Source organism: Cavia porcellus, unplaced genomic scaffold (assembly GCF_034190915.1).
Source record: "Cavia porcellus strain 051 isolate PalLab524CR breed Dunkin Hartley unplaced genomic scaffold, mCavPor4.1 scaffold_3, whole genome shotgun sequence".
NCBI lineage: Eukaryota > Metazoa > Chordata > Mammalia > Rodentia > Caviidae > Cavia > Cavia porcellus.
In genome coordinates, this window is record NW_026947486.1 from 24948786 (window position 1) to 24962611 (window position 13826).

The 13826-nt window shown below is 35.2% G+C and overlaps 1 protein-coding gene across 13 annotated transcripts in view; it reads right to left on the reverse strand.

Annotated features, from left to right (window-relative positions):
• The window catches only part of Huwe1 (HECT, UBA and WWE domain containing E3 ubiquitin protein ligase 1), a 142849-nt gene that overhangs the window by 76544 nt on the left and 52479 nt on the right, over positions 1-13826 (reverse strand). For 11 of the 13 annotated variants that reach the window (XM_063245925.1, XM_063245922.1, XM_063245923.1 and 8 more), the window contains 13 exons: positions 12510-12572; positions 10727-10804; positions 9678-9725; positions 9526-9594; positions 8497-8596; positions 6769-6869; positions 6339-6489; positions 6001-6128; positions 5438-5578; positions 4926-5031; positions 2750-2989; positions 2181-2282; positions 1634-1714 (listed from right to left, as the gene is read on the reverse strand). In XM_063245925.1, the coding sequence (XP_063101995.1) occupies positions 1634-1714; positions 2181-2282; positions 2750-2989; positions 4926-5031; positions 5438-5578; positions 6001-6128; positions 6339-6489; positions 6769-6869; positions 8497-8596; positions 9526-9594; positions 9678-9725; positions 10727-10804; positions 12510-12572 (1408 nt within the window). The remainder of the gene's footprint in view (positions 1-1633; positions 1715-2180; positions 2283-2749; positions 2990-4925; positions 5032-5437; positions 5579-6000; positions 6129-6338; positions 6490-6768; positions 6870-8496; positions 8597-9525; positions 9595-9677; positions 9726-10726; positions 10805-12509; positions 12573-13826) is intronic. The other 2 variants (XM_063245933.1, XM_063245931.1) reach the window with 1 other exon arrangement.

Below are 13826 nucleotides of genomic sequence, written 5' to 3' on the forward strand. Positions count from 1 at the left end.
TAGTCATGTAAATGTCATTTGCTAACAGTATGTAGTTGTTTCCTGTATCATGCTGATAGGCCTCATCTAAACCCCATCCCTATTGCACAGTACATTTGTCTTTTTGCTGCCTCTTTCAAACATTTCCTTTAAAACAAATACATAAAAACAAAAGCACCCACACATTCACCTTTCTCTGTTAGGACTTTTTCACAAGGAATGCCACCTTTAATTTATCCGACTACAAACTTTCCTACGTATATATATGAATGTAATCTTTGAGAGGTACCAAGTCTTAGTGGAACTGATACAATACAAAGGAACTCTCTCAATTTCATAAAGAAAAGTAAAACCAATATAGTTTCGGCTAACCTCATAATTAGTGGTGGAATTTTTAATATTTTTCCAGCTAAATTCATAGGAACAAAGAAAAGAGGCCCATTCTCTCCATCTCTATTCAATGTATGCCAGAAATCTTTGCCTATGCAATAAGACGATACTATGGCTTTTAAGGTTTCTCCCCAGGTTTATGAAGGGTGTAATGTTGGGCAGTGAAACCTGGTGTGAAGAGGTGAGTTACTGTGGGTATGGCCTAAAAGGTTTATATATTCCCCCTATTCCTCTGATCTCTGGTTTTGCTACCTGTCTGCAATGATATAAAATGTCTTTTATACCATACCACCATGCCTTGGAGCTAGCTGACTATGGACTGAAACTTATATAAACTTTTTCTCCTTCAACTCTTGGGTGTCAGGTATTTTGTCCCAGCAATGAGAATATAACTAAGACAAAAAGGATAAAGAAGTGAAATTGTCTACTTGTACATTAAGACACTAGAATATTTAAAGAAATAAAACAAGTGAATTTTTCAAGGTTGAAACATATAATGTTATTACACAAAAATTTAAAATCCCTTCAGCAACAAGGCAAAGAACTATATAAGCTGTTGTAGCCAAAATTATTCCCTAGATATTAGATGTATTCATATAGAATGCCTGTTACTAGCATAAAGGACTTTTCCTTATTTGTCATCCGCAATAAACTAAATTCTTAAGGACAATTTTAGAAGATTATTTAGGACAATGTTCCAAAAATGGACAATATTGAATAAATACCTATTAGTTAAAAATCAGGTTGCAATAACATGAACACACAGCAATGCCAATGTTAAAATGCAGATGTTTTCACCAATAACTAAAAAATAAAGTCCCTAAAACTGGATTTTCTATGGTATAAAATAGTATTTAACATGTTAGTCTACAATATATTGTACCTTAAAGGGAATCACCTACGAAATGTGGATTCAATTCTGAGAATGGAACTATTCCCATTTTTACCTACCAAGGTTAGGTACTTAACATGGAAGAAAAATATTTTAATCACATTTAAAGTGTAACTACAACATAAATAACCCAAATGTATAATATAACTATTTATTACAATTTATTCAGAATATAATGTTTTTTAAAAGGGCGACATTCAACAAACAGATACTGGAAATGGAAATCATCCTTTATTTAACCACCAATAAGAAAGATGCATTATCCCATTGTAGACTAATAACTGGACTGTAAAATCTTACAAATATATAAAATATAGAGAGCTGAGCCACGTTATTCTAGTTTGGTGTAACCCAACTCTCAATTCTGCTTACCTAAGAGGAAGAGTGATGGGCCATAGTATTCTGCATTACTGATGATGTGTTTTAGGGAGGTAGGCAGAGAACCATCCATAACTAAGAGAGAAGTACACATTAAGAAGAATGTGATCAGTCTGGGTGTAGTATAAGGAGTGGAGACAATGGAACAAAATGTTACATTAAGGTAAACAAAGTCCGTATTGAGTCCCATCTAATGGTTTCTACCTGTTATATCCTCACAGTTTATTACCCTTTCTTTGTTGATATAACTACACATTCTAACAGTAAGTCAAAGAGACAAGAAAGAGGAAGTGGGGGAAGGGGTAGAGAAGTTATAAGAAAGAAGTAGAAAGATGGATAAAAGGGTCTATATTTGAGTCATTACAAAAATAGTAACCCTCTCCGAGGGATCCAGGAAAAGTGATACCAAGCAAATAAAAGTTTTTTAAAAATGGCTTCACATTTCTCAAGCTGGCTTTGTAAAACAATAGTAGGTATGAGAAGAGTATGTGAATGGACAAACAGTATGAAAGGATAAATATCTTGCCAAAAAAGAAAATACCATGTCGTATGCCATCTGAGAAAGCAGGATCTTGAATGGCCTTCTTGAGGAAATTCAACATGGATTTGAGAAGTGCTGCTCGTTGTGGAATGCACTGAACTCCTGGCAAAGGAGAAAGTAAAGATAATTATGCTGAGTTTACCATGAAACCACAATGAACAGGCACATAAAAGTGTTGAGACCTATACCAACTATCACAAACCTAGCCGATTTTTAAAATGAGATTGTTGGAAAAATAAATCACCAAAGAGGGCGTAACATCATTACTAAAATTAGAAGTTCAAAGTTAAAAAAATTACAAAATAAAGATTCAAACTCTCTGAATAACCTATTTTGAATAATCTGCCTTCCAATGTGGAACATTTTGAATATATGAAATGTTAGAAAACTATAAAATGCTAAACAACACATAGTAATATAAAACAATGGAACACAAGAAAGGTGACATAACATGTATAGTCCTAGAAAGTGAAACTCAACAAATGGATCACTTAAGCTCTTCCTAAAGCTTTTCTTCACCACTTTAATAAATCAGTTACTGAAACACAGTATCTATATTGTCTACGCACCAGGACGAGGACCAGGACCAGGCCCAGGTCCAGGTCCAGGCCCAGGCCCAGGCCCAGGTCCAGGGCCAGGTCCAGGTCCAGGGCCAGGTCCGGGGCCAGGTCCAGGGCCAGGTCCAGGGCCAGGTCCAGGGCCAGAGATGCTAGTGCTGCTGTTGGAACTTGATGCCCTTAATTCAACATCCAGCCGGTGCTCCACAGACATAGATGAGCCTGGACTGCTTTCCATAGTCACATCTGCAACTGAAGTACAAGGTACGATAAAGAAATTAGAAAAAAAGGGGTCCAATAAAAAGATCTGAGAAAATTTCTTCCACTGAGGTGTCATGAGTAACAAAATATTAAAATAAGCTGGGTGTGGTGGCACAAACTTGTGATCTCAGTACTCAGAAAGCTGAGGCAGGAGGACCACTGTGAATATGAGGTCAGCCTAAGTTACATAGTGAGTTCAAGACCAGCTTATATATAAAGGACAAGAACACTGAACTCAAAAATGAAAATGTAACTTTATCACATAAATAGAAAGATGTATTTTAACCTCATTCAGTTCCCAAGATAGACAAATTGAAAATTATCCTGTAAATAACTCAATTTTTTCCAGTATTGCTCACTCATCAGATGAGTGGTAGTGCCAAGTACCATATGCAATCTCACATAATGGTCAGTAGCAGATAGAAAGTTGAACTTTTTAAAAGGAAAATAATAAAAGTCTTGAAAACATAAGCACTGAGTATATAACATACTGCCATGGAAGGATGACTTTAACAGTTTGAATGAATAACGCAAGCCAAACAGTATATTTATGATGTAATCTTCAAACTACAGATTTATGTATATGAACATGGAAAGAACATAAGAAAATCTGGAAAGAATCACACCTAACTAGTATTCATATTGGGGGTAGAACATTAGCATGAATTCTATTTTGTACACCTGAATAGATTAATGAAAAGATAACCATTTGTTACAATATATAGAACATAGTAAAAGATCCATTACTGATAAGCCACAGTTTGCAATCTGAAATAATTTCTTCAGATTTTCTTTTATACAGAAACAAATACACATGCATGTTCCTTTGTATAACTGAAATGCCAATTTCAGGGCTGTATAACCTACTTTTCATTGAATGTCAAAACTAGAGTACACCGGAATGACGTGTGAATGCTTACAGATTTCCTGGTCTCCAGTGCAAACTTACAGAATAAAGCATCTTAAATGGGGTCTGAATCTTTAGCAAGGATTTTTATCCTTGAGTTTATTAAATTTTGATAAAAGTATCACATTTTACTCAATGGTTTTGTAATCTCACTTGTGAACTGTAACACTAGCTTATTTACAACAGACTATAAATAAACTGGGCACAGGGGTACCTAGGGACAACAATATGCACAGATAAATATCGACAAAGAAAAGTCAGATAAAAAATGTAATAACCACCTGTTAATATTTATTGTCAAGATAAAAATGACTTTAGTAATCTTTATTATAAGCATGATAATATGTATAGTAACACTGTAGGGTCACTTAGAAAAAATTAATTTTAAGAAATCTGTTTTGGGAATAGGTTCTCTTTTTGGGACTCTTATGACCTATGAATTAGGCAAAGATTGGGGCATTTAAAAGATGCACTTACTAAAAATATCTAGCCTTTTTTTATTTTATAATTTATAAGTTATTCACTACCTAATAACATTTTCACCTTTCTTCTCCCTTCTCAAAATAGCCAGATAAAGTTTTAGAAAATTCTGTTTTCGGGTACATCCTCCATGTCTGTAACCACCACATATTAAACATATAATTTACGAGGCAATGTATAAGTAAAAAGACTTTAATACCACAGCTTATATTTTTGGTTGAAATGATAGAACAATGAAGGAAACAGGAATTATTAAGTGATGAAATAAAACAGATTAACATCAGTGACTATAGGATCTACTGCCAGTTTATCATCTGTTTTATTTCCCAGTTGTAGACCTAAGAACTTGTATATTTCTTTTCTGATTCTCCTTGTGAGAAACAACTTTTGAAATCATTTATGCACAAAAAATCCTGATTGCAGAAAGTTCATTTTCAAGTTAGTTGTGTACATAGTAATTAATGAGGAAGAATTAAGGTTAGGGAGTGATAACAGGAAAATCCTAAGCCCATAAACACTGACAAAATCACTGTTAATTACCCTCCATGTCAGTTTCCATGTCTTCTCCTTCTTGAGTGGTACTGGGTCTCTGGATCTTTGGCTTGATCACAAATGGGCATTCTTTCCTGCACAAATCTACTTCATGCTATGATCAAGATAAAAATGGTAAGAAAATTCTCGATGTATTTAAGGGATTAGAACAACTATAATACAAGAACACTAGGTAGATTGCAAAATTGTTTTTAGAAAAAGAAGAGTTATTACAACAGTTCCCAAGTTCAGCTCTCAGTCAGTATGAGTATAAAAATGTGTGCAAGTAATTGGGCATGGTGATGCATACCTTGTAATCCAGTTACTTTGGAAGACTGAGGGAGGGTAATTCCAAGTTTAAGACCAGCTTGGGTAATTTAGTGCTTAAGACAGACCTTTTCTCAAAACATTACAGGGTTGAGAATGTACCTTAGTATTAAAGTCCAGAGTTCAATTCCCAGTACTGCCAAAACAAAACAAAATGGAAATCCCTACTCAAAGTGCTCCTTTAATAACAATACCTCAAGTCTATAAATGAAGATAGAAAGTCCACTATGGGACTGAAAAGCTGCCATGTCCAGGTTGGTGATGAGGTCAACCACTCGGACTGCTCTGGTGACAAAAGTTATCTGGTCCTGTTCATCACCAAGAAACTTTATGACCTATCAAGGACAGAAAGTGAGGCAAAAACAATTAACTGAGAGAGAAAGCTTTAAAAACTGTTGCTTTGTAAACACAGTTTGGAATACAAAAAGTCAACACAATATAGGAGGGTAAAAGTATCTGAATATATTGTGGTTTGCTAGTGATAGGGCTAGGATTTCAAGGACTCACTTTCTCCAAGGGATGTTCATATCTTACATCATGCTAACATATAGATATAGCTTGAGAAATACATAGAGCCTACTGACTATCATATTGTACCGGACTGTAACAAATCAATACTGGTGACAAAGTAGAAAAATATAAATGTAACTAACAGTTCTTATTTTATCTATAGTCACTGCGTAACATTTCAAGCTTGCAATTATGTATTTTCTCTTCCCCATAAATCTATATTTAAAATAAAAACCCAGTAGAGCACCTTCAGTAAGGCTTCCATCATTCCGCAGGAGACCAAGGCTTCACCACCAGCATCATAGCTGGCCAAATGGTATAAAAAAGAGAAGAGAGCAGTGGCAAACTGGTGAGGATATGGATCCATGGAAGGATCTATGACAGAAATTGGAACAGGAAGTAAGTAAACTCAGAAGTTGATGATAAACTGGAAGGATGTTAAAAGACAAAGCAAACCCCAAAACAATAAAAGGCAGGATCTCTGTTCTGCCTGGGATAATCACTATTAATACAATAACAATAACAACAGCAGCAACAACAGGCAGGATCCTTTTTCTGCCTGAGATAATCACCATTAATACTTACCAATCATGGCCTGGATACAGTTCCGTACAAGTACAGGCAAAAATCCATGGTAGGAGGCAGTTCCAGTACAGTCAATAATACTGCTAAGTTTGGGGGTTCTCTCCAAATGGACAATTGATGTTAATGTTCTTAAAGAAGCAGCTTTTATCTCCTGTGAGGATAAGGTAAACACAAAATGTGTCGAGTAAAACACATAAGATAGCTGAATCAAGGTGCTAATATCCCTAGAACAAAATTTATTTTGCTGTTACTGCTAGGGGAGATGGAGGTCTGTTAAGAGTGACACTAAAAATACTGCACCATTTTGAGGCTTAATGCCAAAGTAAAACAAAAGAGCCAAGTTTCTATTTTATAGTTCAAACACCACGGGAAAAGCAAAAGGGTACATAGGTTATCAGCAAGGTATTTGGGGAAAATTATTAATACTTACCATAAGTTGCTTATCTGTTATCTGAAGGACATCTACCAACTCCTCTATTAAGCCATTATACAAGATACTGTTTGCGGATTCCTGCAAGGCATTGGAATATACTAGAAAAGAAACAAACAATTTAGGTAAGGTCATGGGTAAGCCACTGCCTAGAGAAACTTAATCTAAAGGATCTAGAAAAGAATTCCCTTTCAAGCAGCATGGGAGGACAGAATCACTAAATTTTAAATGACCTAATCAAATATAGTAATAAACTTTAAATACCAACCCAATTCAGATAATACTATCAAAATATCACTAGTCTTGCTCAAGAATTTTAGAGGATAAAAGTATGAAAAGAGAAGGAAGACTTAATTTTCTGGTAGCTCCACTATTTGATATAATTTTGCCTTGGACATACACATTCACTATAAATACACTCTAAAAAGAATTATGGACTTCTCAGATTAAGGAGGAACTTGAGTGTAATCGCTTTACTTGTAATAAAATTTAAGAATGTAAATAACCCTTTGGGGGGGAAGTACTAAAGATTGAACCCAGGGTCTTTCCATCAAGTTACATACCCAGTCCCCCTTTTATTTTGAGACAGGTTCTAAGTCACTAAGTTGCCCAGGCTAGGAATGAACTTGCGATCCTCTTGCCCCAGCTTCCTAAAGTGCTGTGTTTATAGGCATGTACTGCCATGCTCAGCTAGAAAGCAAATAATCAACTTTTAATTATTTCCATATTGAGGTAATACAAATGGGATTTGAGCATATTAATTTATATTTTCAACAAACATTTATAAATAACTACTAACATGCCAAGACTTATGCTAGACATGAGTACAAATAAGACAGAAGGAATAAAATATCAAGGAATATATAGCTTGAAATGAGCATACAAAGTAAGTATGGTTGCGCATGCCTGTAACACCAGCACTCTGGAACTTTGAGGCATGAGGATCACAAGCTTGAGCACAGCCTTGGCATTTAGTGAGACTTTGTCTCAAAAGAAAAAAATAAAAAAGAGGGCTGAGGATATAGCTCAGTGTGGAGGCCCTGGGTTCAACCCCTGGTACCATGCACACACATTAAAAACAAATGAATAAATAAGAACATATCTTAAGGTAGGTAGTAACAGTAGCAGCTTACCATTCTATACCTTCCATGTGCCTGGTCTGTGTTAGCCTGCTATATAGGTTTTCTTTTAACTCTTAGATCACTATAAATTTTGTCCCAACATAAAATAAGGAAACTGAAATTAAGGTGATAAACATGTGGTTAATATGTAATCTATAGTATCAGAGTGAGAGCCCAGGACTGATCCCAAACTCTGTGCTTTTCACTCTCTACCCAGTGGAACTTAAGTGTGCAATATTGACTACTTCAGACTTTAAAAAATGTATACTCCTGAAAGATGGGAGAGAGAGAAGACAACATAGCAAAAGAAAGGGTAAGAATCACTGGAAAATGACTGTGTGCACATCATTAAAAAACAAAAGCTGTGACTAACCTCATATGACATGGCAATCAGGATCATATAATTTTACTGGTATAACAGTTATTTGCTCGAAAATAATGAACAACTAATAAATAGTGAAAACTGGGAATGCTGGCAATTTCACAATTTTAAGTTACCACCTTGGTAACTAATAAGCTTCATAGCAACAAAGATGGGTGAAATTCAAAGGAAAATAATTTCTTTATGCCTAATTATGATTTGTTAATTATAGTGTTCTTTTCTTACCTAATATAGATATTGCATGCAGTCTGGCCTGAACAGCTTGCAATCGTTTCCTGTGATTAGAAAAGCCATGGGCCAGTCGTATGTGTGTAAATAACAGCATCTGTACAAAGACAAGATCTTTATTAGGAAATCTTTATTTGGTAAAAGAATATTTTTTCCTGGAGCCAGTACTTACCTTTAGGGCTTCATGCTAAAATGGTTTACTGTTACTATTTGCAAAGGTACGAAACCCAGTAGTTTCTCTCTGAGATTAGCTGACAAAATGAAAATTACAAAAGAGGGACACCTGCAAGTTTAATATTCAAAAGTAAGCCAAAAACTATCACTATAACTGATAGACAAAGATTAGCTCTTTGTATCTATCAACAATTGCCTGTTAAATCTATCATATCTATGTTAAATCTGATGAATGCCAAAAAGATCAGAAAAAAATGTTTTCTCCTGAATACCCAAATTACTGAAAAAAGTACTGCTCATTATATACCATAATCCACCAGCAGTTTACGTTTTCTTCACACTCTCAGAAGGACACAGATTATTCAGTGTTGCCCTTCTAAAAAGGAAGATATTAAAGGCTCAGAGAGGCTAATTTGCCCATTGTGTGACTCTAAAGCTGAAATGATTTCTGTTATGTAGTCTCCCTCTCCAGCAAATATCATTAAACTATTTGTATAACATTACACTATTTGCTAAGAACACAGGAAACAAAGAAAATGTTAGAGATCCCTAGATAACTATGTACACATCATTAAGAAAACAAAAAGCTGCCAGGCCTGTGGGTATAAGCCCCAAATCCCAGCAATTTGAGGCTGGGGAAAGAACACTGCTGCGGGTTTCAGGTCAGCCTGGTTATATACTGAGTTCAAAGCCAGCTCGAACTACATAGCAGGACCCTGTCTCAAAAAAAACAAAACAACCAAAAATCAGGCAAATCCCCCCAAACCAAGAAATGAAAAAAATAAAAACAACAACAACAAAAACAAGCTGTAAAGAGACAAATAATTAAAATATTTTTCAGACACATCATACCTGCTTATCCTTAGGAATGTTGTACATTTTGGTAAGAGATTCCATGATTTCAGAAGGGCTTTCTGAAATCTACGTTAGGAAAAAAATACATTTAGCAACAAAATATCAACCAAACATTAAGAAACTATCAAGTGTCAAAAGATCCCTCTTACCTTGTCAAGTTGTTCTATATGAATATAATGTAGTGTATTACTAGTTGTCTGAAAAAGATAAGAGCTGTCAGAAGTCATGGAACACCCTAGATTCCCCTGCCATAGGCCATAAGAGCTGCCTGAAAACAAATATCTCATCCTGGGTTCAAAACTGAATGCTCTTTAAAAAAATCAAGGTGACTTTAGAGTCCTCTAAAATACCTATTTAACTTAGAGGCCAAAAAGCATTTTGGAAACTTGTATCATTAACTGTCGCATGCAGTCAGGAACCTTTCATATTTCTGTTTTCCTTTTTAAACCCCTAATGATTTATCCCATAGCATCACTCATAATAGCATGCTGACATCATGAAAATGGTCTCTCTCTGAATATGTGTATATGAACACTAATCTAGAATAATTAAACAAGTGTTAATCTAGAAAGATTATTTTAAACCACTTAGCAGTCTTGTTTGTGCAGCACTCTGGCAAGTGTCATTTCCACCAGTTGTTTCTTATACTAAGAAATTGACAAGAGTTGCTATTATCTCATAAATACTAATGAATTATTACTATTTTTGGACATTCTATAGGTAAATAATTGGATTGCTAAGTGGTTAATATGGTAAGTAAAAGAATAAGGATTTTATTCATTAGGCTATTCTTAAACAAAAATAAATGTTAGTACTTCCTCAAGAAATTCACAATAACCAAATATTTAAGTAGGATCCTATATGAAACATTATTATAGGACTTTTGCAGACTGGATTAAGAAACATGAATCATCACTATCCAAGACTATTATATTCTATGTTAGAACTCTAAAATGAGACTGAAGAAAAAAAGCAACGTCCCATAAAGGGAAGCTTCTTTTTGGCAGGACTTAACATAAGTTAAATCCAATCCTATCAGAGGACAGCATGCAGTAGTAATTATGCCAGAAAAGCTGGTAGGTAAAGTGTTGGAGGGCAGTTTTGTAACTGAAAACATGGCCTTGTTTAAAACTGAGGAGGTTCTATAAAAATCAATCACAATTACAGTAGAATAAAGACTTTATTTAATAAGACTTACCCTTTTCTCAATTTTGACCTCAGCCCCAGGATCTGCATAGAATTCAAAATGTAGTGTAGTTGCACTGGGTGGGTATTTCTGTGTATAAAGAATATTAAAGAAAAAGACACTGAGCTCCAAGTAATTGTAGACAAGGCAGACATCTCTCCACTGTTCTCTCAAAGTCCTGGCCAGTATGGCAAAAGAACTGCTGCAGTAGAATGAGCAATGTATTCAGAACTTACCAGGACTTTAATTCCTTGTCTTAAAGTGGGACTCACATGAAATGAGACTTGTTCAAAACAGAATCAGGATAGAAACAAAAGTTTCCACCTTTTTATTTTTAAGTTATCAGATAGTCTTTCAACACTAATTTTGACTGTAGCTATTCTGAAGGGCAGGAAGAAGAATGACTAGGAATCTAATAAAGGATGGAGAACAAATACCACAGTCTAGGTACTAGCTGAAGAATCAAATTTTTATGGAAATCTTAAGTGTCTATCATCAGCCTTTCAAAATATTTTGAAGTACAAGTTAGTTAATACTTTCTTCTATATCATTTTATACAATGTCTCATGATATGTTTTTCTGTGCAGGTACGTAACAAGCCAATATATATGAGACCCTGACAATATAGCCTATTTAACACTAGAAAACAGTGGGACATACAAAATTAAGATCACAACACTATCTTCTTCAAAGAAACTACTTAAATATTAATGTATACCCCCTTATGCTCTTTTGGTAATATGTATATATTTAATTTCTTTTAAAAGTACAAATATGTTTTTCAAAATTTCACAAGGCAAATTTCAGTAAATAAAGGATATATGACTTAATTTCTTCCTTTCCAGGGCTGGGAATCAAATCCAGGGCGCCAACCTTGCTAGGCAAGCCCTAACTCAACTGAGCTACATTCTCAGCCAAGGATGTATGATTTCTAAACACAGGCTATGACTCAAACAGGTAATAGACATCAGTCAAGTCCCTTCCAGTTTAGTCTAATATTAATGCTGTGCCCAAGGTGCAAAGCATATTATTGATACTCTTAAGGAGGTTCAGACCTAATCCACTGAATTTTAAGTTAAAAACTCAGCTCTCAAAAGGACAACATTACCTCCCATGTTACCAAGACTCATTCATAAAATACCAAAGAAAGGAGGTCTGGGGATTTAGCTCAGTGGCATAAGCGCCTGACTGGCAATGCGAGGTCCTGAGTTTGATCTCTAGTACAAAAACAAAAAAACACCAAAGAAAGTACAGCAGCTAAAATGGGAAAGGAACTTGATCTGATATACAGACTTCTGTGATCACAAATAAGAGTAATTCTTCTGGCTGCAGAATTATAAAAAGTCCAGTTGTGGTCTGTAGGTCCATAGCAATTTACCACAAAGGGGAGTATAACCTGAATTCATGACCTGACCATGGGGAAAGATAAGGGGGCAAACATGAAAAAAACGTACAATAGTTTTAAAGTTCTCAACAATCCTAACAGAAGACCTGCTTTCAAGCAGCCATTCCTAAATCATGCTCAGTAGATCCCGTGTTCACAATGGAAGCATTATCTCCCTACTCAAGAACTGAATATGAACATATATTGTTGTTTCTGAGAATCTGCATTATCAGAGCACTGACAGCCCATGTGCCAAAAGACTGCTTCCCAAGATCTGCTGTTTCAGTTGATCTCAGTCTCCTCAGAAAAAATGTCAATTAACAACTTTATATACTATATACACACTATAAAATAAGACTTAGAGACCACTGTTCAGGCAAAGATAGCCATATAACCCCAAGAGTTACTTACCACCATATGCAAGTCTCTGCAACATTCTGCAAGTCCAAATCCATTCTCCTTTCCACCCCAGCTCTTGGAAAAGAAAAAGGACAGTATTAAGGCAGTGCTCACAGTTTTATATATTTATGTATACAAAATATGTAACAGTATATAGCAACCTGGAGCATAATGTTAAGACATTAAGCCTGGAGGTGGAGGCACATGCCTGTAATTCAAGCATAATAAGAGGCTGAGGCAAAAGGATTGCTGTTTGATTCCCACCTGGGGAACAAAGTGATACTTTGTCTGAAAATTTGAATGAATGCATAAATGAATAAAGTGGTGCTACAGCTCAGTGTGAAGGCAAGATGGTATGTCTGAAATTTATTTTCTTCAATAAGATCAACGCAGGTCAGTCATGGCTGACACTATGCCTGCTATCACTTTTCATCAGGGTAGAATTGCATGGTCTTCAGTTCTTTTTATGGAGGCAAGGTATAAAGCAGAAAATTCTGTACTACTGTAGTTTGCTACCAGAGTATAAAAACTCATCAACAAGCTCCTGAAGTAATGGGAAGAAGGCTCAACTAATAGTCTTCTAATTCTAAAATTCTACCCATATAATCTTATCAACTAGCCAGCATCATCAATAACCTTTGAAATCATGAACCATTTTAGCATTACTGTATTTTTACATTTAAATATTTGCTGATTTTCCTAGCTCTAAATTATGAGTCAAAGAATTATTGCTTTCATTTTTCCTTTCATTCTGTAAGTAACTCATGCCTGGCAAGGTTTAAATACAAATGCCACTTAAATCATGCCTTTGATTTATTACTATGAATGCAGTATGGATCCAAATCACCTTGGATCTGGGCTACTACCAGGGCCTCAAACGGTGCTGTCTCTCCATATCTAAATATTCTCTTGTAAGATTTAGTTATTATATCATTACCCTCAATGAAGTCTTTAAAAGACAGTGTAAATCACTTAAACTGCCAATCTAAAAGTTTTCCATTACAGAATACTTCTTCTAAGTATGAAAACAAAACAAAACAAAAAAAATCAAACATAAATAGACTATCCTTTAAGAAACATGCTTTCTCAAACTGGTGATAGCCTTTGTCAAGTATCATACTGGAAGTGGAAAAAAATATTTTATTAACTCTCCAAAGGATGGCACATAATTCTTCCTTCAAGCATAGCAGTCATATTTTTTTGCACATAGTGGATACCTTAGCATGACAGCTTACTTCTATACTGGGAACCCTGGTGACAAAGGATCTCTGGAATCAGGTATGGTCCCCACTGGCAGCTGGTTCACAATGGATTATTTATTGGGAGTGA